Source organism: Onychostoma macrolepis, chromosome 04 (assembly GCF_012432095.1).
Source record: "Onychostoma macrolepis isolate SWU-2019 chromosome 04, ASM1243209v1, whole genome shotgun sequence".
Taxonomy (NCBI): Eukaryota; Metazoa; Chordata; class Actinopteri; order Cypriniformes; family Cyprinidae; genus Onychostoma; species Onychostoma macrolepis.
This window is the reverse complement of record NC_081158.1, coordinates 29439059-29462608: the sequence shown is the minus strand read 5'-3', so window position 1 is coordinate 29462608 and position 23550 is coordinate 29439059. Positions and strand designations below refer to the sequence as shown.

At 38.8% G+C, this 23550-nt stretch overlaps 1 protein-coding gene across 9 annotated transcripts in view; it reads left to right on the top strand.

Moving 5' to 3' along the window:
* wnt5b (wingless-type MMTV integration site family, member 5b) overlaps positions 1–23550 on the top strand; it is a 312897-nt gene that overhangs the window by 93368 nt on the left and 195979 nt on the right. For all 9 annotated transcript variants that reach the window (XM_058772671.1, XM_058772670.1, XM_058772675.1 and 6 more), the window contains 2 exons: positions 3089–3224; positions 16092–16223. In XM_058772671.1, the coding sequence (XP_058628654.1) occupies positions 3089–3224; positions 16092–16223 (268 nt within the window). The remainder of the gene's footprint in view (positions 1–3088; positions 3225–16091; positions 16224–23550) is intronic.

Genomic DNA, 23550 nt, shown 5'->3' with positions numbered 1-23550 from the left:
AGCTACACTTAGAGAAATAGTAGTGGTAGTTAACTAAAAATAGCTTTTTGAGAAAAAAAAAAATTAAAAATCTTTCTGTAAGTATAATTGTCAGATGGTACTGCTTAATACTGCAGTTAGCCCATTCATCTCCAGAACTAACTAATACAACTAGAAAATGCGTTTATATAACAGAGCCGAAAACATTGATTAAATAAATATTTCGGTTTTAAATGAATTGGTGAATCATTTAAATGAATCAGTGAATTGTTTGTTTAAATCAGCGAATTGTTTAAATAAATCAGTGAATCGTTTATTTAATCAGTGAATCGTTTATTTACATGAACCATGTGAATGAACGGATTCACCAAATTAAATCAGATTTCCCAATGCAACATTCGAGAGAGAGGACAAAGTTCACTCTGCTGATGAAAAATACAGCGATGGAGCCATTTGTCATGCTACACCGCCGCTTATTGGTAAATCTGCTCTGTTTTGAAACAGCTGATGTGCTGTGGTCAAGTTAGTAGCATGCTGTTTTTAGTTATTTACACCCTAACGGTGCAACTGAATCAAGGACCTATTGTGTTTTTGTTAGCCTCAAGACCCGATTTCTGTTTGCGTTTGCAGAAATGTATGATTATAACAAATATTGGATACAACAGTGGATGAAATAGTAGTAGACTTCGCCTCTTCGTTGTCTACACTCTGTCAACACGTCTCGTGATCCTCATGTCCAAGAGAAAAGAAAAGAAAACCTTGGGAATCTTCCGAAAAGACAGATAATCGCTCAAACCAGTTGCTCCATTACTAGCAGTATGTCACCAGGCTAACCTGATCTCCAAACATTTGTATGGTAGTTGTTAGCAAAGTTGTACTAGTATCTGCAACGGGAGCCAGAAGACTGCGGCTTTCCTCTGGTACTTCCACACAGAGAGTCCACTGTGCTCAGGACAGCTCATCCAGAAGAACGATCAGGTTCTAGTGGCGCTGCGGCTTGGCCTGCTTTCTTCAAGCCTTGTTCAATGTCACCTTGCTTCAGCGAACACGCTCTGAAAGCTCCAAAGTACCAACCGAAGCACCTTGGTGGAGCACCTTGGTGCCGCTTTCCTGGCACACGTAGACGTGGATTGTCATATTCCATAAGCCCCCATAATAACTCTTCAATTACTTTCCCGTATTGTGTGTCTTGGGCAATGCTCTGTGGTGTCGGGGGGGCAGAGGGCCGAGGGCCGAGGGAGGTCTTTCCACAACGCTGTGTTATTGCTCATTTAAAGACATTGGTGTTGGCATAGCCAGTGGTACATCTGTTCTGCAGGGCAGAGGCGCAGATTTTCCCTTTTTTTTTTTTGATCAAGTCAAGATGGTTAACAGTAACCGATCCCGGTCGCCACACTGCCAGTGCGCAATACACCGACGGCGGCCACGTAAACAGGAAAACTCTCGTGCTCTGACGCTCGTTGGGGTCGAGTGACCGCAGCATCTAGGTCTGTTGGTGCGACACTTCTCAGAAATGAAGACGGCTCAAATGCTCTTTTAATTTATTTATTCCTTCCTTTTTGGTAGAGCTTTGTGTTCCTGCGGGTTTCCATGCCACGGCAAATGGAGGAGGGAAAAGGATAATGAGAAAAATCCCAGAGCTCAAACACAAACATACTGCCTTTCATTTGCAGCACAGCTTGATCTGTGGAGATCAGTCCTGCTCCCTTTTGTTGTCATTGTATAATAAGCTAGACCGCTTTTGGCTCTTCTCATTGACCCTTCTGTTTGTACTTGACTGCTTGTATGTGTACAAAAGACGATAAAACTCTTTGAGGAAGAGGTCTTTGATTCTACTTGTGGCTTGATAATATTAGTTGGTATTTCATTTTATCTTTTTAATATACAATATTTTCCTAATTAAAATTATATTAAAATATAGTTGGATTTTCAAATTGATATAAATTCAAATTTAAATATATACAATCAATCAGACGGTGATCGGATTTTTATCTTTTTAATATACAATATTTTCCTAATTAAAATATATTAAAATATAGTTGGATTTTCAAATTGATATAAATTCAAATTTAAATATATACAATCAATCAGACTGTGATCTGATTTCATCAGTCATACATAATGCCATTTTATTATATTTTGTTTTGACCCATTCCTAATTCTATACTCTTAAAAAATAAAGGTGTTTAAAAGGTTCTTCACAGCGATGCCATAGAATAACTATTTTTGGTTCCACAAAGAACCATTCAGTCAAAGGTTCTTTAAAGAATCATATCTTTCTTAAATTTTTATGATCTAGAGAACCTTCTTTCGCCACAAAGAACCTTTTGTGAAACAGAAAGGTTCTTCAGATGTTAAAGGTTCTTTATGGAACCATTTAGACAAAAAGGTTCTTCTATGGCATCCTGAAGCACCTTTTATTTTTAAGAGTGTACACAACTTATTATATTGTAAAATATACCTGATTTTCAGATTAAAATCACCAGGACAGTATCAGTACAGCATCAGGTTGGATAAAAAAATAACGTAGAAATTGTGTTCTTTTTTGTTCTTGTTGTTGTTGTTTTTGGACATGGTATAGTAATACTTTTTTTTTTTTTTTTTTGGGTTTAAAAGGGTACACCATTAACTTAATAACTGTACTATATTTATTTGAGCTTTAGTACAAGTTTTTAGTCTGTATTTTATTTTTTAATTTTGTTTTATTTTGACCCATTCCTAATTCAATACATAGCTTATTATATATTAAATTATCGCCAATTTTCAGATTAAAATCACTTTAAAAGTACAATAGGCATTTGATCTGATTTAATCCAACATAATGCAGCAACATAAAATTTTTATTTGATTTTTGTATGATCCTTTTATTGTGTTTTTGTTATTCTGAATATAATAATGCATATTTTGTTTTTAAAAATAGTATGTGAAACATGCATTAATTCATGATGTGCATTCTGAAAATCTTTTGGCAATGCTAGTTCCTAAAAAGTTGCAATACCATTAATTGTCAAAGACACATACGCTCCTCTCTCCTAATGTTTCCTGTATCCATCCACCTCAGTGTCCATCTGTAAATGTCTGACTGAAGTCTGTTGGCGTGTCCTTGCAGGCAAATGAAAGACCAAAGCAAGAAGGTTGCTAACCTGAAGCACAAAGAGCAGGTGGAGAAGAACAGGAACGCTCAGTTGATGGAAGAGGCTCGTAAGCGAGAGGATAACATGAATGAGAGTTCTCAACAGGTCAAGGTAAAGTCCACATGACATTTATTTACTTTATTCACAGTTATGTACAGTTCTTGAGTCCGTTCCTTTACTCATATGATGTTGCCTAATTGAAATGCAGGATGAATTCTGTGCCTTGTAATGGATTTCAAGCAAGGGTTTTACACACAAAACCACTGAAATCCGAATAGAGCAGTGGCTGTTATAGTCTTAACATTGAAACTTAACCCATAATGAGGCCCATCAACCTTTTAAGAGGGTCAAAGTCCCCCCAAAACCATGAGTTATTCACAAAAGCTCAATCTTTTGTGCAGCGTTTAAAGGTTTTCCTTTTACGCTGCCTAGAAATGCGTCTCCTCAGAGCGATCCGTCTTCTGATTATATAAGTTTGGATGTCAGCTCTGGTTCCTCATTTGAGAATTGCTGGGATTCTTCTCAGGTAAAGAGCGATCTCATGTTTCCCTCATCCAGACCGCATTCACGCACATCCTGACCTCGTGTCCTCCTCTCATTGTGAGCTTTGGATTTTGGGAAAAGAGAAAAGGAGAGGGTAATTGAACAATGAAATAAGACACAGTTGTTCAGTGCAACCGCAGGAACTATTTTTGAATTTATGGCTCCGCGATATTGAAGCAGAAGCGTCGGCGTCGGTATCCAGGTATCGGCGTGTTTAGTTTGAGCCGATTTGCAAATACAAACTATCTCATCCAGGCTGATGTAACTTTCGTCATATTGACTATTTTTGCCCCGATTTGACAGGATGGTGGTCTGTGGTGGCCGCTCCCGCCCTTCTAGAGTGAGGGTTCGAATAGAAAGCCAGAATCAGCAGTTAATGTCTGTGAGAATCTCAGCACAAAAAGTCCCACTTTTTATGGAGGGGCTGTTTTTCCTCTTTGCCGTAGACCTCTGGACAACAATGCCACAGCGGCCCTCCCTTTGTTGTGGTTTTCGGTGTTTTTCCTGGCTGTCGGTTTGTTCTTTCGATCATTCTCCGTTTTCACATTTTCCTTGTTCTGTGTCATGTGTTCTTTGTTTTCGTTCGAGTTCATATGCTCTTTTTCTGACAGCAGGATTGATGTGCTATTGGACCTCGACCTGTGGTACCCAGCAACTGGTGCGTCGGTGTGTGCGTGCGCAAAAGTACGTGTTGCGGTCAACGAGAGCTCATTTATGACTTCAGGGCCCCAGTATCCTCCTTGGGGTCACGTTGCCACGAGCCCACATTGTGGCTTGCGCTCCCCCGTTCGAAGCACCCTGATGCGGCTGCATCTCGGGCCTAGTCTGGAAGCGGCGACAGCTGCTTCCTTCAGCCAAGACCATCAACCACCACCTTCCCCCAAAGGCACGTCACGATCCAGGCTTGAGGCCCTGAGACTCCAGATCAGGCGAACCCCGAGCTGTCTCCACACGCTATTGGACGTGTTTGGAAGGGAAACCGATTGTTGTTGATGATTCGGTTTGGTTACGGTGGTCCCGCTCCAATCGGTTGGTCAGGGTGAGCTGGGGGAGAGGTTAGTCCAGGACACCAGAGCAGTCGTCTCTCTCTGACCCGGCACTAAAAATGGCTTTTTCAATCAATGAAGAAGGTTTCCATTGGAGCCCTGAGGTGGGATGTGGGGTGGTCGGTTGTGGTTGAGCACCAGAGCTGCACAAACACATTCAGAATAGCAACTGTTGACATTGGAGAAGGTTAGATGGTCAGAAAGGAAGGACTCTCTCTCCTATTTTTTTGAGTTTCCTGCTGGTGGCGTTGTGCTGCTTTCACATGATTTGATCCAATCAGTCTTCTAATTAGTGGTGCTTTCTTAGGCAAGCATCGCTCTAACTTTGAACAAACCCATAGACCTTACTGTTAAACTTTGGTGTGTAATGCGTGCTATTGACATGATTCATACCTCAAATTGTGCTTGAACTGAATTGGCCTTAACATGCAAGAAGTTGAGCTGAAATTGGAATGGCAGGAAGTGGAAATGACTAGGTCTAAACAGCAGTGCTAAAAAATACAACGCATGTAGTGCATTCTGGGAAATGAATTGACATTCAGCAGTCTGTTTGTCTGTAAGCCCTATAAAACCTTCATGACTTAAAAATAAAAATAAATGGACCAACTTTCATTCTAAAATTTCTTAAAAATTGTTACGTTCTTTTTGAACAATACTCATTGGGGTTATATGAAATTCTGAGAATTGAAATTCAAATTCAACTCTTTCTTTTTTGCAACCTTGTTTTGAAATTTATTTCAAATTCAATAATGGATTTGGAATTAAAAAAACTGTGAAACAAATTTTTTAAATGTTTTGCTTTTATTTTTAATGTTTCTTTATCAAGTTTGACATGCTGCATACGAGAATCACATACATTTTTGTGAGTCATTAAAAGTGCTCATGAAAAAAAAAAGTATAGAAGCTAATCTGTTATTACTCATGCATAAAAATTACCTGGTACAAGGTACCAAGCTAACAACAACAGTTTAACATAAACAGTTACCAAAAGTGAGTCGTCCAAAACTTCAGAAGTGAACATTGGATGATTATTGTCTTTTATGAGCAGTCCCACAATGTTCTGGAATGTTCCAGAAATCACTAGAATTTTTCAGAATATTACAGAATGTTACAGAAACTTCTATAATGTTTCCATCCTTGCAAAAGCAAAATATCTTTAAAAAAACATGGAAAATTTGTACAAAACCCATCTGTACTAAACCAGTTTCATGATTAATGATAGAAGTTCTAAAATTTACCTGACCTAAATATTAACTAAAATATTGATGCTACAATAATAATAATTAGCACCACAGAATTACAGAAGAACCATAAAAAAATTCAAGTGAAACTTTTTTTTTTTTTTTTTACATTATTTAAACATTTTGAATTAACCAACCCCAACCCTAACTTTGGGCCTACTAACAACTACCAAAAAACCCTAGAAACCACACAGTTCACCAGATAGCAACGTGCTATTCACTACTTTGCTAAATCTTGGTAGTGACTTTTTAATGGGCAAGTATCAAAATGGTCAACGTCTTGTTAATTAAGATTAGCTGTTAGTTTCCATAAGATGAACAAATGGAGCACAGACACTGCATGTGCAGAGAATTGCAATGCAAGAGAAGGTCTTTGATCAACGGCCCTCAAGAGCGTGACTTTAACCTCTTGTGAATCATCCCTATCCTTTTTCATTTATCTCTCTAGTCTGATAAAACTGGAGATGGGTTTTTATAGGCCTCCACATCTCTTCAGCATTTGAGACTTTTTCCGCCGGATACAGAGTTCCCAGACGTGCAATATGTACTGAATCATCAAGCCGTACCTCCCCCTCCTCTCCCGCTGATCAAATATCATCAGCCTGAAGAAATCAAGACTTTCGCTGGGAAGCAGGATGGAGAGAGACAGCGGGGGAGAAAAGATGACATTATAATGAAGCCCAGTAAATACCTGTTTTACTGCGTGGTTGAATCTGTTCCCTTTTACTGCACGCAGTGCAGTGCCAAATGCTCTGACTCCCAGCATGCCCTGTGACCAGAAGGCCCCACTGTATCCCAATCTCCACCTTGACCGGCCTTCATCAAAGACAGATACGACGGAAAAATTGAATGAGAGAGTTGGAAAGAAAATAGAAAGGTCAAAGAATGGAAAGGTACATCCAGTCAGCATGCTTCAGTTCAGAAAGGGTGAACATATTCCGCCGCATACTTTGTGCAATCATCAAAGCAAGCTCAGAAAAGGGTTTCCCCCACAGGTGCAATGTGTGCACTACTCCAGAGAAGCCATTAGACTGACGCCGGAGCGCCGCACATTACGAATAGCGGTTGTAAGCCATAGGTCTTCTGTTTATAAGTCTCACAGCCCCTTTTATGTTTGGCACAATGTGCTCTCGTGTGGTTGTAAACATCAGCACTCAAATGCAGAGAGCTTAGAGTGACACCTTTAGTGTGCAATTGTGGAACAGTATTTTATAACATTTGGCAAGTTAGGGATCATGCTGCTAAGTGCTCTTACAAGCACTGGTGGTCTGCATGTAAGTTTGTGCATGGTTAAGAAAGACAGAATATATATGCACCGCAGGTTGATTTATCTTCATGCTTTTTATTTTATTTATTTCATTTCATTTCATTATTGTATTTTATTTATTTATTTTTTTAAATTACAGCAGGGGATTCCTGAATGTCTGACAGAAAACAATCTAGAGAAAAATCTAGCGAAACTAGTCAACCTCAATAATTAACCATCCTTGACCCATCCTTAACAAACACATTATAATAAAGATTTATGTAACAGGTATACATCTGCCTTCATGTAGCCTCTTGTTGGTCTTTCTCCTTGTTCACATTTGCAGGCAAATGAAAAGATCTGACAGGTGATGGCGACACACTGGAGTTAATAAAGCCAAAGTGCTGCAGGCGAATCGCAGGTTTATGGTCCTTTTTAAACACGCAGATATAAAAGAGTCAAACAGGAGCCTTTTATGACTCACTGGCCTGCCGACGCTGCTTTTATTGAGGGGGAACATATTACTGTCCCTGGGGGTAGGCCTTTTTTCATCCTAAATGTCATTTTCTCAACCTGCCATAACAGACTGGTTGCAGTGCAACATCCAGGATCCATTAGGAAGCTATAGTTGGCACAGGACAGTCTTAGGAAATGGGATTCAGTGGGATGGGTGAGCATACCTGGTTTGCTAGTTATAGCTGGTGCTCTGTTTTGTTCTTTTTTTTTTTTTTTTTTACATTTTGTTTTAGTTTAGTTTAGTTTTGTATTGCTTTGAGGTTTTTGTTTGGGCTTTTTTGTTTTGTTTTGGGTCTTGTTTTACATTTTGTTTTAGTTTAGTTTTTTTGTGTTGCTTAGCCTCTTAGCCCACACTTAGTTTTGGGTATTTTTGTTTTGTTTTGAATTTTGTTATGGGTCTTCTTTTGTTTTGTTTTGTTTTGTTTGTCTTTTTTTTTTTTTTTCGTTCTGTTATGTGTTTTGGAGACATTAAAATGGGAGACCAGCTTTAACCAGCTAAAACCAGCAAACCTGGCTTTTTTTTTCAGCAGGGAACTGTTGTGTTTATTACGAATTGCTTGTGCTTGACCTAACAACGATTTGTGCGTGTAGAGGAACCATCTTGGGGATTAGATGTTACATTACTGTCTCGGGCAAATTAGCGTTGGCAGCTTCAGGTTTGGACTTTTTTTATTTCTTGAGGTCTCTGTGGAATGTTCTCGAATGTTCCACTCTGTCTTCCAAAACCTCTGAAGACTGACGAGAGATCAGACTTTAGTGGTAACACTGAGCAGAGGTGAAACAAAACTGTGGTAAAAATCCACCCGACAAGGTCGTCATCACTAATGCGGTGGCGAGAGCCATTCTCAACACTCAGAGGGAAACGGAAAGAGAGAGAGAGGTAAATCGAGGCCGAGACTGAGGAATGGAAATAGCGCAGGAAGAAAAGCAAGAGGCGCAGTGTACTTCACACATGAAAGTCTTGATTCTGCCACTCATCGCCTCTCGAGCGCGAACAGGTCAGGAGGGAGCTAACAGATGCCAGTCGTGAGACTGACACTCCAAAGCGCTGGTGGAGAGGAGCTCTGACTAGAGATCGGCTACTTATTGCAAGCTGTAGGAATCAAGAGCACCTTGTTTGGTTGTAGGGACGCATTGGACTGCAACAGTTCGATTGTCTTGTGTATGTTAGAGATGGTGTGTTAGCATGACTGCTCAAACAGTCAAAAGGAAGGAAATGCCATTTTCTTTGTGGGCTTTCCAAAACTTTTTTTGTCCTCTGTACTGTTGCAAGTCCCAGAGCTGCTAGCCTGTGCCAGAAAGCATATGACATAGCAGTCGTTGAGTAACGAATGGTAGAAATCTCAGCGCTCAACAATACAACTATGAGAAAGGAAATCATGCCTTTAAATTAGAAGATCGTATTGCTTTTTTTGGCAAGGACATCACCTGATCGTTTGCTATGGAATGCCAATCCACATGAGAGGGATGATACAGAAAAATAGCCTGGCTGGAGCTAAACACCCTAAATTTACTATCCACTTTTTTTCTTCTCAAATTGACATGCACTGCAAAAATGACATTTTAATAGGTGTTGTTTTTTTTTTTATCTAGTGAATGTAAAAAATAAATAAAAAGTGTGCAGTAAGACAAAATATGTTTTTATTAAAGCATTCTCTCTCTGAAAAAAAAATACAGTTTACTTGTTTAATGCAGTGTTGCTTAATTTCTTGTTTCAAGCATTTTTACATCTTTTAACTTGAAAACTAGATGAAAAATACTCATTAAGAATAGTTTTTTTTTTTGCAGTGTGTTATTCCAACACAAGCTGGCAAACACTTTGGTGGATTTTACTCTCTCCTCATGCAAATAGATAGGAGCTGAGCTTGCATGACTAGAAAACAACTGCCCGAGGGTGTTACCCAGATCCAAAATGGCCACCAAGTGTGCTGACTTGCTTAAAAAAAGCCTTTGCCTTCGCAGAGCTGCACCATCTGATACCCATCAGCCCCATATGCAGGCCCTCCACCCCTTCAATCAGAACAGAGCCTTGTTGTTTACACCCATCTTTGTTCTGCTACATATCAAGTCTTTCTCCTCCTCCTTATGCTAAGTGTTTAGCCTCCGGCTATGTGGGACGTTCTTGCTCTCATTCTTGTGTTTTTTGTTTTTTGTGTCCACTGTCATGTGCATAAACTGGTGGCTTTGAAACTGCCCCAGTGGCTTCCCTGCTGAGGGCAGAATTTCCCCACAGAGATACTTTGATGATAATGACTTTATGCTTTGGGGAGCCTGTTTTATGACACGTTGTGCCCAGACACCCGCTATCGTTCAATGCACAGTAGAGCAGTGATCACAGGACTGTGAATTAAAGGTCAGCTTCCCACCACCACAGGCGGAGGGTGGAGAGACCTGAAGGTCTAACACACCTGGCCAATGTTTTTCCTCATGCTCATCTGTTGTTTTTTTTTTTTTTTTTTTTTTTTTTTTTTTTGTACTCCGCATAATGGGTGTTTATGCTTGTACTGTGAAGCATAAGCATAGTGTTGGCTGTGCCACTTTTTACTTATAATGAGAAATGAAATTAATATTATATTTCATTGTTATTTTCTAATAGCATTATAGTTTTTATAAATATTTTAAACTTGGCTTTTATTTTTATATTTTCTTATTTCAATTTTATTTTATTTATTTTATTAAATTGTTTTTGTTATGGCATAGTGTTTTTTATTTCTATTTAGCCTTAATTTATTTTCATTCCTTTTTCTTTTTTTGTTTTTGTAGTCATGTTATTACTTCAACTTAAAATATTAGAGGGTAATATTAACTGAAATAAGTTTATTATAGCATTTTAATTATACCAGCTATAGATTTAGTTAACAATAACAACACTGGTCTGCCATCATCCAGAAATGCAAAAACATCTATTACATAATATAACCATAGAAATATGACATATATCAGGAAAGTAACATCATGGGATGAGTCGATGTGGAATAAAAAATTGAAATAAAAACATGAAAAGGGGGATTTTACAGTACTAATGCATAATGCAATTCAAATGCATTTTTCTTCATATTGATATTTTGAATTTTGTTTTGTTTTTAAATATATAAAATATTATAAAAAATATACAGATGTATATTTCAGGATATTTTTCATCAGAAAAATGTTTAATTATAGTTAATGTATGATATTTATAACAAATAATACATATTACATAAATTATTAAAATATCTTTAGTTTGTAACTAATCTTTAGTAAATAATTTACATGGTTATATTGGCAATTCACCAACATATATTACATATTTATTAAGTTCTGCCATGTCAATTTTTTAAATTTTTTTTTTTATTTTTTGTTTACATGTTTAAAATTGAAAACTGCTTGTCATTTTCTCAGTCATAGGCAGTATAGGATGGACTTCTTCTATAACAAATAATCATATACCGTTTGCTAGATTTACGACATGACACGTCTTACCCCACTCCCCCAACATCAAGCCATCATCTTGATGTAGAACATGCAGAAAGCCGTGTAAGATGGGAGAGAGAGAGAGAGGGGTTGAAAGAGAGATATAGAAAGAGTTGGAAGATACCGGAAAGGGCTCGCTTCAAAGAACCACATCACAGGAGGTTATAGAAATGAAGTAAACAGTGTTTGTAGCGCTTAGATCTGCAGTAACCACAGCACCCAGAGGCTTGATATCCAGCTCTCTTGGGAGCGTTTCAAAGCCCTGTTTTTAGCTCGTCATGGAAGCTTAGATTTCTTTCTGCTTGTCACTCATTCTAATTCCCTCCTCTCCTGGCCTTCTTGTTATTGATTGCGTTCACAAATTAACAACACTCTAGTTTATTGTGGCCCACTTTCAGCTACTTCCTCTCAAATTTTCTCCCACGTACGATGGCTGTTCTACCGTTTGAAACAACTGTGGATTCGCTGAACGTCCGATGAACTCATTCACAGTCATTGGCTTTGTTGTGTCTCTTGACTCTCCAAAGAGTCAAAACCAAATGCGGTCCAGTCTGGCAGAGCATTTCGCCAGTATCCGTACTTGTCAACTCAAACCATATCCAGGATCGGGAGCTCGAGATCAGATGGTGGGGGTTGGGGGAATCACATCCGCATGTTCTCATTTCTTTAATAGACTTCCAAGGTCTTTTTTATTGGGCCTGTTTGTTGGCGTATGTTGTTTGATGTTGCCATGCTTTTGGCCGTCTTTTACGCTTTCCCCAGCCAGGAAGGATGGACACCTGCTGCTCTTTCCGGTTCTTTCATAAACATTTGTGATTCCTCGCTCTCGCACCCAAAACGGTACAGAAGGATCCTCCTGCTGGGAAAAACGAGTGCTTTAAGGGACATCTGCTACCAAACCCTCCACTTTTGGCTGTGTCTTTTCTTAGACGTTTAGCTGAGGTCATCCTGAATTATTTTAAATAATGTCTTACTATGACCTAAACTCCTCATCCTAATGAACTGCTGAAACCGCTTGAGTCCTGGGACAGTGCAGCGACACTGCGAACACATTTTTCAGTCCCGCTCCTTCCAAAAAGAAGCCGCAGATGGGAACGAAACGGGTTCGTGTGGAATTAGGACACCCTGGGTCAATTATTCGTGTGTGTGTGAGCATGTCAGACAGCTGCAAGTCATTCTGCCCCAACTGTGCGAGCTGAGCTTTTGTTCTTCAGGCTCGTCCTGCTCCTCTCCTAATTGGATGTGCGAGCTGCGGAGAGCTGGGCAGATTCCCCAGCGAGCCCCACCCGAACCCGGCCGGTCCCTACGGTACAGCATGTGGCTTTGATTTGTGGCTTCCCTGAGGTGTCTCCTTCTATCATCTGTGTGGTTTTGGCACCAAAAGCATTACCGTAATGAGATATTGACCGAGCAAAAAGGATTACTGTCGCTTTAAATCAAACCAAAGTGATTGCGGTCTGCCTGCGAGAGGAAAGTGGAAGCTAAATATGGTCAAAATAAGATAGAAGAGAGAGCCTTTATACCACACGCTGTGATCTGTACCCCCGTCACCCTCCTCGTGTCCTGAACTTCCTGTAATTGCTGACCTTGGTTACAGAAAAATCCTGCCGATTCAACAGATGCATCTGGTTATCGACATTGCCTCTTGTTGCAGGAATTTGTGGTGTGGGATTCCAGATGAAAATGATGAAAATGGTGTCTGGGATTGTGTGCATCAGGCCTCTTGTCTTGATACTGAAAGTTGATGCATGTAGTTGGAAGGAATTTTAGAGACAAAATGATCAGTCTTATAATTACATCTTGAAGATTTGATTGTTGATCCTGTGTCGATTATGCCCAATTATAGCCCACAGAATGCAAATAAGTTAATAATAATAATAAAGGAAAAAGTATATCTTGAATGGAAGTTGCTTTGGATAAAAGTGTGTGCGTGTATGTATATATTTTTGATAGGTGTCTGTCAAATAGGGTTGGGTACCGGTACCCAACGGTACCTTTTTTCGGTACTTTACTCTCTGTGTAATAACAAAAACATTTATTTCAGTGAAAAAATAAGTCCAAAACTCTCAATTTCAACATTTTGAACAATAGGGCCCTACAATTTTTTTTCTTTTTTTTCCTTCCAGAAATTCTTGTTTTATTTTTTCTGATAATCAGATGAAGGCATGAAACATTTATTTATTTTTAATCAAATGAAAATCAAACCCTTTTATTTTTTTGGCAAACAGAGGTTTACTGTTAAAATTAATGGTAGAAAAATCGTGTGAATATTCCTTTTAAAAAAAGTTTTAATAATAGTTGTATTTTTTTTTTCCTATAATTAAGTCCTTAATGTGGTTGTAATAATAATTTTTTATCATTTAATTGTTTTATTTAAATTTATCAGTAAATGGAATAATAATAATAATAATAATAATAGGCCTAATAAAAATAAGAATGTAACAGGCCTACATTAATTGGAAATGCCAAATCCTCTTAAGATTGCCAATAATTGATGTTTTTGACAATATCTCTATCGTCAATACAAGATCATCGTCTTTCGACGCACCCCAGCAAGGGGAGGTCGCGGGGTAGACAGCACATTGTCTGTTACGTCATTTGGGCTGCATTGTTGAGCGTAGTGGCATATTTTGGCGATATTTCACACACTTTAAGCTTTTATTTTCCAAACGTAATAGGATTTGTCCAACGAATTGTTCGGCTTGTAATGCGTGCCGAACCGAAAGCCTCGTGCCGAATGGTTCAATACGAATCTGGCGTGTCGTTACACCTAATATATATATATATATATATATATATATATATATATATATATATATATATATACACACATATATATATATACACACATATATATACACACACATATACACACACATATATATACATATATATATATATATTTATATATATATATATATATATATACACACACATATATACACACACATATATATACATATATATATTTATATTTATATATGTATATGTGTGTATATATGTGTGTGTGTGTATATATATGTGTATATATATATGTGTATATATATATGTATATGTGTTTATGTGTATATATATGTATGTATATGTGCATTTGACAGACATGTTTATCAAAAATCAAGCATGAATAAATATATAGTTTACAAATGCATAAATAAATCCCAAATAAAATGTAATAGTACAAAAACAAAACAAAACAAAAAAAACAATTGCATGTTACTATTGTTGCAAATGCCAGATTGTTTTTGTTGTCATTTTTTTCCCAATTATATCCCAGAAAATGATTAATGCCCTGATTTTTTTTTAAAAGGTAAAAGTATAGCTTTTACGTAAAGGCATCCGCCAAATACATTAAAACAAATCAATTTAAAATCAATTAAAAAAAAGGTTTTCCATGTTAACATCTTTGCAAACTGATTATAACTTTATTTCTTACATTATCATTGTAACATCTTGGCTTTTATCTCGAGATGCTCTGAATTTTAGTTTTTAAGAGCTAAGTGTTATGAACAAATGAATTCTGTATCAGTTATACATTCCTCAGATAAAATGTATATTTCTGTAGCTTTAAAATGAATGATGCCAAGGTCAAGGCTTCAAATTACCAGCAAATGCTTGAAAAAAAGGATCCTATGAAAGGAAGTTGCTTTAGATTTAAAAAAAAAAAAAAAAAAAAAAGGCATGCTAAAAAATGTCTTCCAAATGCATAAATGTAAAATTAAAATGTTAAGTCACCATCACGGTCAGTTTTGCATGTTAGCATCTTCATAAACCGCTTACAAGCTCTTGATTTTTCTCTCAGGATTGTCTGCAGCAGAGCGACAGATGCATCTGGTTATCTGTGTACCTTCACATTGCCTCTTTTAGCAGGAATTTGTGGTGTGGGATTCCAGATGAAAATGTTCGCTGTGATCATCGGCGTCTGGGATTGTGTGCATCAGGCCTCCATCTTCATATTGAAGGCTGATGCTTTTAGCTGGAAGGCAGTTTCTCAGCATGGAGGCCATTACCACTGTAGAGCTCCATTTGTATGAATGGCAGTTTGTGTGTATGTGTGTGTGTGTGTAGCGTCTGTTTGCTCGGTTGTGTACGTCAGAGTGCATGTTTGTAGAGGTCTGTACTAAGTGCCTCAGGCCTGCCAAACGAGTCAGGACTTTTGTAGCTGATTTTGAAATGTGGGGGGAAAATGAAATGTGAATGTTCCTTGAAATGGAGCAGCGTAATGAACTCAAGACTGTTCCCATATTCAGTACTGCTCTGGCCTTTCTCCACGTATCCCACAATGCCTATTCATTTGAGTCCCTAACCATTGCGTTCTTTCGCTCTCTAGCACACTCTCAATCAGATTTTTCTCTCTCTTGGTTTCCATCATTTTCCCTCTGTTTTTCCAATTCCTGATACAATCAATCGCAGACATTCATGATAACTAGGTTTTGACCTTGACTCTCTCAAGAGTGGATACTTGAAGTAGTATGATTTCACTCTTGACGGTCGAGTCATAGATCTGCACTGAGTCATCATGGGAGCAGACTGTAGATGAGTCACATTGATGAGATGGACAGCTTGGGTTGCCCTCACTTACCGCAGTCCAAGAATTCGTAATGTTTATACCTCACATGCTGTGAACTGACTGCAGCTTGCTTTCTCAGAGCTACCTGCTGCTACACTTGTTAGTTATTAGCGGTCAGTTTTGATGTTCTAATAAGGGCTGCGTACTTACTGTGTACAATCTTTGAACAGCTTATCAAAGTAGATTTTACAGTCATAAATTGTTTAAACTGTAAATTTCAGTTAAAAGGCAGTTAAATCTAGATATTGAACTGTTCCTGACCTTCTACAAAAAAATTTGTATCGATAAACACCTTCATAGGCAAGTTTGTCAGTTGGACGTTATAGTGTCTTGTTGCATGTTTACTAAAATATTTTTTTTCACTAGGATTCTCTGCAGCTGAAGGACGAGCGCATCGAGGAGCTCGAGGAGGCCTTGCGTGAGAGCGTACAGATCACGGCCGAGAGAGAAATGGTGTTAGCACAAGAGGAATCTGCCCGTGCAAATGCAGAGAAACAGGTGAGAAACACCAAACACAGGTGAGATGAAGCTCAAAGATCATTAATATGCACTTATTCTCTCTTTCAGTTTTCTCTCTCTTTCAGACTCTACGTATTGTTCACATGGCAATTTTATTTAATACCTTGTGCCTTGTCCTTTGAGTTCAGAGAGAAGTAGTTTATTAAGTAGAGTAGATTTTTATTTTATTATTATTTTATTTATTTTAGCTTTATTTTATCTTTGGTTTGGTTTGGTTTCTTAAAAATCTCAATTTAATGAGATGTTTGACAACAATTACCAATCCAGTTGACAAAAAGATTCAGCATTGGCAGTATTGAAACTTCTACTTTCATAGTCTACATCCTGATAACTTTTGAAGTATGATAAACTGTCATGTTTACTGGAAATGTTCCTAGCAATGTTTCTAAAGAGGTCCTGTGTTCCTGTGATCTGTTACCTGAAGCAAAATGTGTGTGGTAACTTCAGCATGATGCTAGCCAAACCCTACAGCCATCTTTTCATTGTGGAAATGTCCACTTCCTCATCCTCCTGGTCAAACATCCTTCCCAGTGTTTACACAGAGCTGTATGCACATCCACGCAAGGCTAGCATCTCTCAGGCCGGGCTGTAATGGCTTTTGCTTGGCGGACAGTATCGCTCCCATTAAAAAGCCTCCTTCTCAGAGCTCAGGAACCAGCAAAAAGCCGGCTGTCACAGCACATCACCACACCAGCACATAGAGCCGTGCCAACCATCCAGATCCATGCCAGCGCTGCCTCGCCTTGCCAGTGGCGAACATTCATGTGGCATGCATGGGTTACGTGTTTGTGTCTGCAGTCAGTCTTCATTTAGAATATAAATAAGCTTTGCGTGTCCTGCGTGAGGACTGCTAACTTTGGTCCGATTCAGTTCAGCCACATAGAACGTGCATACGCACATGAGGAACGTCTGGTGTGTGGACAGAACATGCCGACGTGTCTTTCTCCTAATCAGGAGTTCAACTGGGATTTTGGAGGTAGAGAAACAAAATATTGGGTAAATTTATAGACTCTACCTGGGTCTACTTAAAGGAATCGTTCATCTAAAATAGAAAGCTCTGTTATTTTTTACTCATCCTTTTGTTGTTCCAAACCCATAAGATTTTGAAGCACAAATTATAAGATATCTTTAGTGAAACCTGAGTGGTTTGGGTCCTTCCATTGAAAGTCCAGGCAACCGAAACTTAGAAGATCCAGAAAGTTCATAGAGGTGTCGCTAAATAATTCCCTATGAAACAAGCAGTTTTAACCAAGTCTTTTGAAAAGTATGCATGCTTTATATGATGAAAAGATTTAAATTATTCACATATGAACACAAATACATAGAGCATATCATGGATCTCCTTTTTGGATCTTCTAAATTTGGATCTAAATGGTAACCTGGACTTTCAGTGGATGGGCGGAAACCTCCCAGGCTTCATTAAACATATTCTCATTTCAAAGTGTTTTAAAGATTAACCAAAGTCTCATGGGTTTGGAACGACATGAAGGTGAGTAAATGATCACAGAATTTTCTTTTTTTGTGGGGAATTATCCATTTAATGCAACTCGACTGTCTAAATGGAGACCGAATGTGCGTCCTGATCTAGAACATGCTGGAAATGGATTGAATTTACAAATAAACTGCCAACGATTTGTTATTTTTATGGTTCAAAGTTGCTGGAATGCCATACTCGAGTCGTTAACCTGTTTTTAAGGCTTCGATGCAGATTGCACCACTGTCCAGCTGTCTGCTGAGCCTTGGCGATCGCATCAAACTCCTATAACCTTTTCCGAATGAGTCCTCCATGAACCAGACAACACCAGCAGCCAGTCAGGCTTTGAAACAGAGCGCAAAGCAGCTGCCAAAATCTTGCTTCCCCTCTACCTGAATCCCTGAACTTTTCCCTCTCCTTTCTCCCTCTCTGTCCATCTTACTTGGCTCCATCGACTCTCGGCTTCATTTTTAAACCCTTAATGGTTTGTTCTACCTTCTGTGGATCCTGGCGCCCTGCCGTTTCCTTCCTTTTCGCTCTCTCTCCGTTTTCTAAAGATTCGCATGGCTGGCTGAGCATCGTCCCAGTGCGCGTTGCAGTCTCGGGAACATGTCGTGGCCTAGAGTTTCTTCACCGCCGGGCGGACCTCCGCTCCAGTCCCCCGGAGGTTAATTAGAGCCGGGGGCTGCGGTGGTAGCCAACGCTGCTGCTAAGCCTGGCCGGCCCCCTCATTTGGGCTCAGAGAGAAGAGGAAATGGGGACAGTACAAGTGCCACCCTCCGGAGCCAGTCTCCACGCTCATTACCAATGTCCCAGCCGCATCAAGTCTCGCTACGCGCATTCAGTATATCGTTGTTGGAAGTTCCTCTCCACCCTGGCACCTGTTATATAAGAATGAACTCATATTCCGGGTTACATATTTTGGGAGTTATGAGCTATATGAAAGAAAAAAAAAAATGGCGGTTTGCCTCACTCGCAATTGGCAGACAGGTTTTTAAATGCGTAATTTGTGGTCCTGCATTAAACCATGCAAAATCTAATTAGCTTCACGCAAACGCACACGGTTTTCCTTACGCACACACAGAGTCTCTCCTCTGCTATTTAATTAACATCCATCCGTTGCTTCACCACACCCTCTGTTGTGCCAATCATAAGCAAGCATTCGTCTTTAGCTCGGTGTTCAATTTCCTCCAATAGCCGCTCGCCTCATTGTTCTCATTGTGCAGAGCACATGTTGGACCGAGTGTAGTGCCTGTACAAATTGCTGTCAGTATGTTAGTCTTAAATGTATGGGGACGAGGGCGACTGCTCTTTGTTACACTGACATGAAAGCAAACCTCTGGCCAAAAACCAGTCCGTTCTCTCTTGTGTGTCTGTTAAGCTCACTTAAAAGCTCTGTTTGTGTGTGTGTGTGTGTGCGCGCGTGTGTGTGTGTGCGTGCGCACACTTGTTTAATTAGAGCACATGGAAGAGCTACAAGTTGTTTGCTCCATTCATGCAGGTAATGAAATTTGGAAATATGAATCCAAACATGTTCCTGTGACTTCTCATATGTACCAGATGAAGTTTGAAAGATTTCTTACATTTACACAGGTCACTGTTAACACAGTCTGCTAGAATGCTAGAATACTGTCATTTATTTACTGGTTGTAAACCCATGTGCAATTTTGGGTTTTACAGTAAACGTTTAACAATAAGGTTAAATTTGTCAAGATTCTTAATGCATTAGGTATCATTAAAGAGCAATATAAAATTTATTTAATTTTACAGCATTTAGTCATTTTGGTTAATGTTTAATTTATAAATATATTAATATAATTAATGTAAACATTAGTTAAATATAAATATATTAATATAACATAAATTATTGTAACTATAAATATATTAATCTTTGTTCATGTTAATTCATAAATGTATTTTATTTGTATTTTTTATTCATTTATAATTTCTCATCTCTCAACAGGCTTATACATCAAAATGATTATACATAGAGAACTATTTGAAAAAATACAAAGGAAAGCAATGACAATTTAAATAAATAATGGCAAAAATATGTTTTTGATATTTTAAGTTATATGTGCTGTCATGAAGTAGCAATGAAAAATAGTATTTATCAACATTAAACTAAATTAATAAATGCTGTAGAATACAGTTGTTCATTGTTAACTGATGAAACAGTACCTAATTCTTTAATGTTAACGATTTAGATCTCATTATAAATTGTTGCTGCATTGTTCATGGTCTGTGCAACTTTGCAAAACTCCAAGTCTTTTAAAGCCATATAATAGCTTTGTGTAGCAAACAGCCTTAAATTTAAGTTTATGTACCACTAAAATGGCATATTAAGTCATTTACGCGAATCAGTGTGGGTTCTTGCGTGTCTTGCGATATAATGTCATCAAACTTGTGGCATATTTGATTTGAGAGCTGTGGCGGCGAAGAATGAATAATGACAAATAAATCAAATGATTCTTTTGTGTTTCTCATAAGAAAGAAATTGGAAAATTTGAAACAACATGAGTAAAGGATGACACATGTTTCATTTTTGTGAGAATTACTTTCTTTTCAAATCTTCCCTGGTTTTAATTTTTCTCTCCATCTCAGTCCATCTTCCTTGCAGAATTGATATTTCAGGAGTGTCAAAACAATGTTTTCTTAGTCGGTTCGATGTGCTTGTTTAGCGGATGAGCCTGTCTTATTTTAGCTGATGCTTTCATGAGCGTTAGCGTCCTGCCAAACCCCCGTTGCAGCAGCTGCTTTAATGAGTCGTGTGCTAGTAGGGCAAATGTGGTCAGTGAGAGAAAAAGGGGGGTTTTTTCTTCCTACACAGGGCCTTCGGTGTGCAGTGACACCAGTCACTCAGCTCCAGTGTGGAATTTACGGCCGGGATGTACGAAAGCGACCAGCCGCTCATGCGGGGCCAGTGAAAACGTTTGCCCAAGACCACATGAAAACACACGTCCAGTCTCCAGACATGATTCAGCAGCGAAATGACATACTTCATAACCTTCCCTGGAGGCAGTGGACCAAAGAAAGCCTCAATCTCTCCGCTCGTGTTGACCGGGGATGATGGGATGTCTCGAAACCGCCCTTACTCTTTCACCACAAGCTTTTCCCCGTCGGCCTGACCCAATCTTGAATGGATCTCTTTTCCGCTCCGAACCTGTTCTCGCTCAGACGTTTCACTGGTTACCATCCTCTTTCTCTTTGTCTAGCCCCTCTTCCTCTGCTTCCAATTTCCTTTTGCGTGTTTTGTTTCAAACTGTTGTTCTGTTTTGCTCTGTTCTGTCTCTGTTTCCTCTTTGGCTTTTTCTGTAATCCCTCTTTTTCTCTATTTCTTCTCCATCGCTCACTGCCTGTGCGAAGCGCTCTCATGACCTAATGCATGACTCCGGCCACGCTGGCTTAAAGTGGCTCAAGGTATGGCACGATTAATGTTTTTTCGTTCTTTTGCAAGGAATGATTTGAGTTTTGTGCTTTTCATCAGTTTCTCTGCATCTCAGTGACCTTTTTTTCTCATTTGGATGGGGGTGTTCGACAAATGTGGCTTTTGGTCCCGATCCAAACCAAACTTTTCCAAATAGGAAGCTTAACCACTGACAGAGTGCAATTTATTGACTGTTCCCTGAAGATGAGCTCTATCAGATCATTATTTTATGTGGAAGACCTCTCGTATGCTTTCCCCCCGCTTTCTTTCCATTATATTGGGAAGTCATGCTCATTTGCGTCTGTCTATCAGGATAAGTTATGTTTTGATTTAACTTTTATGTAGTGCGTCCAGCACAATTCAGTTTCTGCACTGGGAGAAGTTGAGTTTTCCTATTGCATGTAACTCTAAGTGCATGTTATATAAACGTGCGGTCAGTAGTTATGCTGATAGAAAAGAGGCAGTTCACCCAAAAATCAATGTTCTGTCATCATTTTTTTTTTTAAACCAATTTGACCTACTTTCTTTTGTAAAACACAAAAGGAGATGTTTAGCAGAATGTCCAAGCTGCTCTTTTCCAATACAATAGAAGTGAAGGAGGATAGGGAATGTCAAGCTCTAAAAACCACCAAAAAAGTGGTCCATGAAACTTATTTGCTGTGTATATATAGTCTTCTGAAATAATGATAGCTTTGAGTGAGAAAAAAGGCTGAGATTTAAGTCTATTCCACCATCAAAATGGTGACAGAATTTATTTTTGAGTTAATCTTTCTAAAAAAAAAGTGTAAATTTAGACACATTTGGACTCTTTGCCTGAGCCGATCAAGACACGCTGTCAAAATCTCAAGCAGTCAGTCAGATTCGCCGTCAGTTCTCACTCCATACTGCAGGGGGCAGCGTGACGGCAGAGCCTGAGGTCTCCAAGAGGCTCAGGCCAAAAACAGAGATGGAAATTAGTCAAAGAATAAATAGCTCTTACAGCTGCTGCTGCTCTTTCTCAAGTTTGTATTCAAGCCATGGTCAGAAACAGCCTGGATTTTTATGATAAAACTTTAGAGGGAAATAAAACTCCCTCCTCTGCTAATATTCCCAACCAGCTGAGATCCAGACACAAAGCTCAGCACCCAAAACACAGCAAGATCCAAAGACCAGCTTGTTGAAATTGGCTTTCTGCTCACCGTTGAGGACGGGGCTGCTCTTTTGGCAATCGGGGAGGAGAGAGTAGGAAGAGAGGATGAGGAGAAGGGGAGAGAGAGCAGGAGAAAAACAGCACGCTGCTGCATTAAGCAGTTTTTATTAGTGTTATGTTTCTACTCCGAGCATCTGGGTTAGTCTGGATATCTCTCACAGGAGGTGATTAGAAGCTTCTGAGTTCGGCACAGGCTGAAGAGAAGGCCCTGATCTAATGCCCACCGTGATCTCATCACCTCACAGTGCGCATCAATATCAAACCAATATGAGGTCTTCCACTTGTCTTTTAATGTTTCCATGTTTTTAGAACATGACAATATCTTGTATCTTTTTCTATTATCTTTTTTTGTACCTTGATTTATGCTAAAGTACCATAGTATTTCCAGTACATGGTGAGGACGGATAAAAAATAACGTAGAAAAGATGTTTTATTTCTTTCTTTATTTATATATTTTGGACATGGTACAGTATAGTAATGCATTTTTTAAAAAAACAATTTTAAATTATTTAGTTTTTAAATATTTTGTTTACATCCTCTTATTCTTTTATATGGTTAAATAGACATTTTCAGCCATTTAGTTTTTCTGAACAGGCATTGCCGTTCCTTTCTTCTTTTTTTCTTTTTTGCTGATATTTCTTTTTGGTGCATTGCATTTATCTATTTCTGTTTTTCTTTCTCTTTTGTCCCGCTCTCTTGTAGCTCAAAGAGGCAAGTATACAGCATTCAGCTTCATTCTTTACTTATTTCCACGTGCCTTCCCTCCATCTGAAGAGGCATCTGTTCCAGCCCCTCTGACCCTGCTTCAGTCTTTCTTTTTTCCCTCTTTTCCTGTTCTTTTTATCACTTTTCTCCTTGATCACAGACAGATCCTCTTCCTTTCCCCAAGGCCTGTTTCTGACACCGGTTTTGAGCAGTTCGGCCTTAAATTAAACAAAAAAGGAGAAAATCACTGTTATCAATTCCATAGACGGTACGTCACAACTGATGTGAGCAATTACTCTAAGTCGTAAAAACACTTGCAGAGGCTGAAGCTGGACTGTGAAGATCAGTTAAAGGACATGCATCTCAAATGCTTTGATCTGTACTCCTCCTACCTTACTGGTTCACGTTCCCAGTGTGAGACAGGAAGTGGTGTTATCATCACCCAGTGAAGTGCTCAATTTTTCACACCCGAGGTGTCATAATTCACTGCAGAGTTTTTTTACGACTTGAC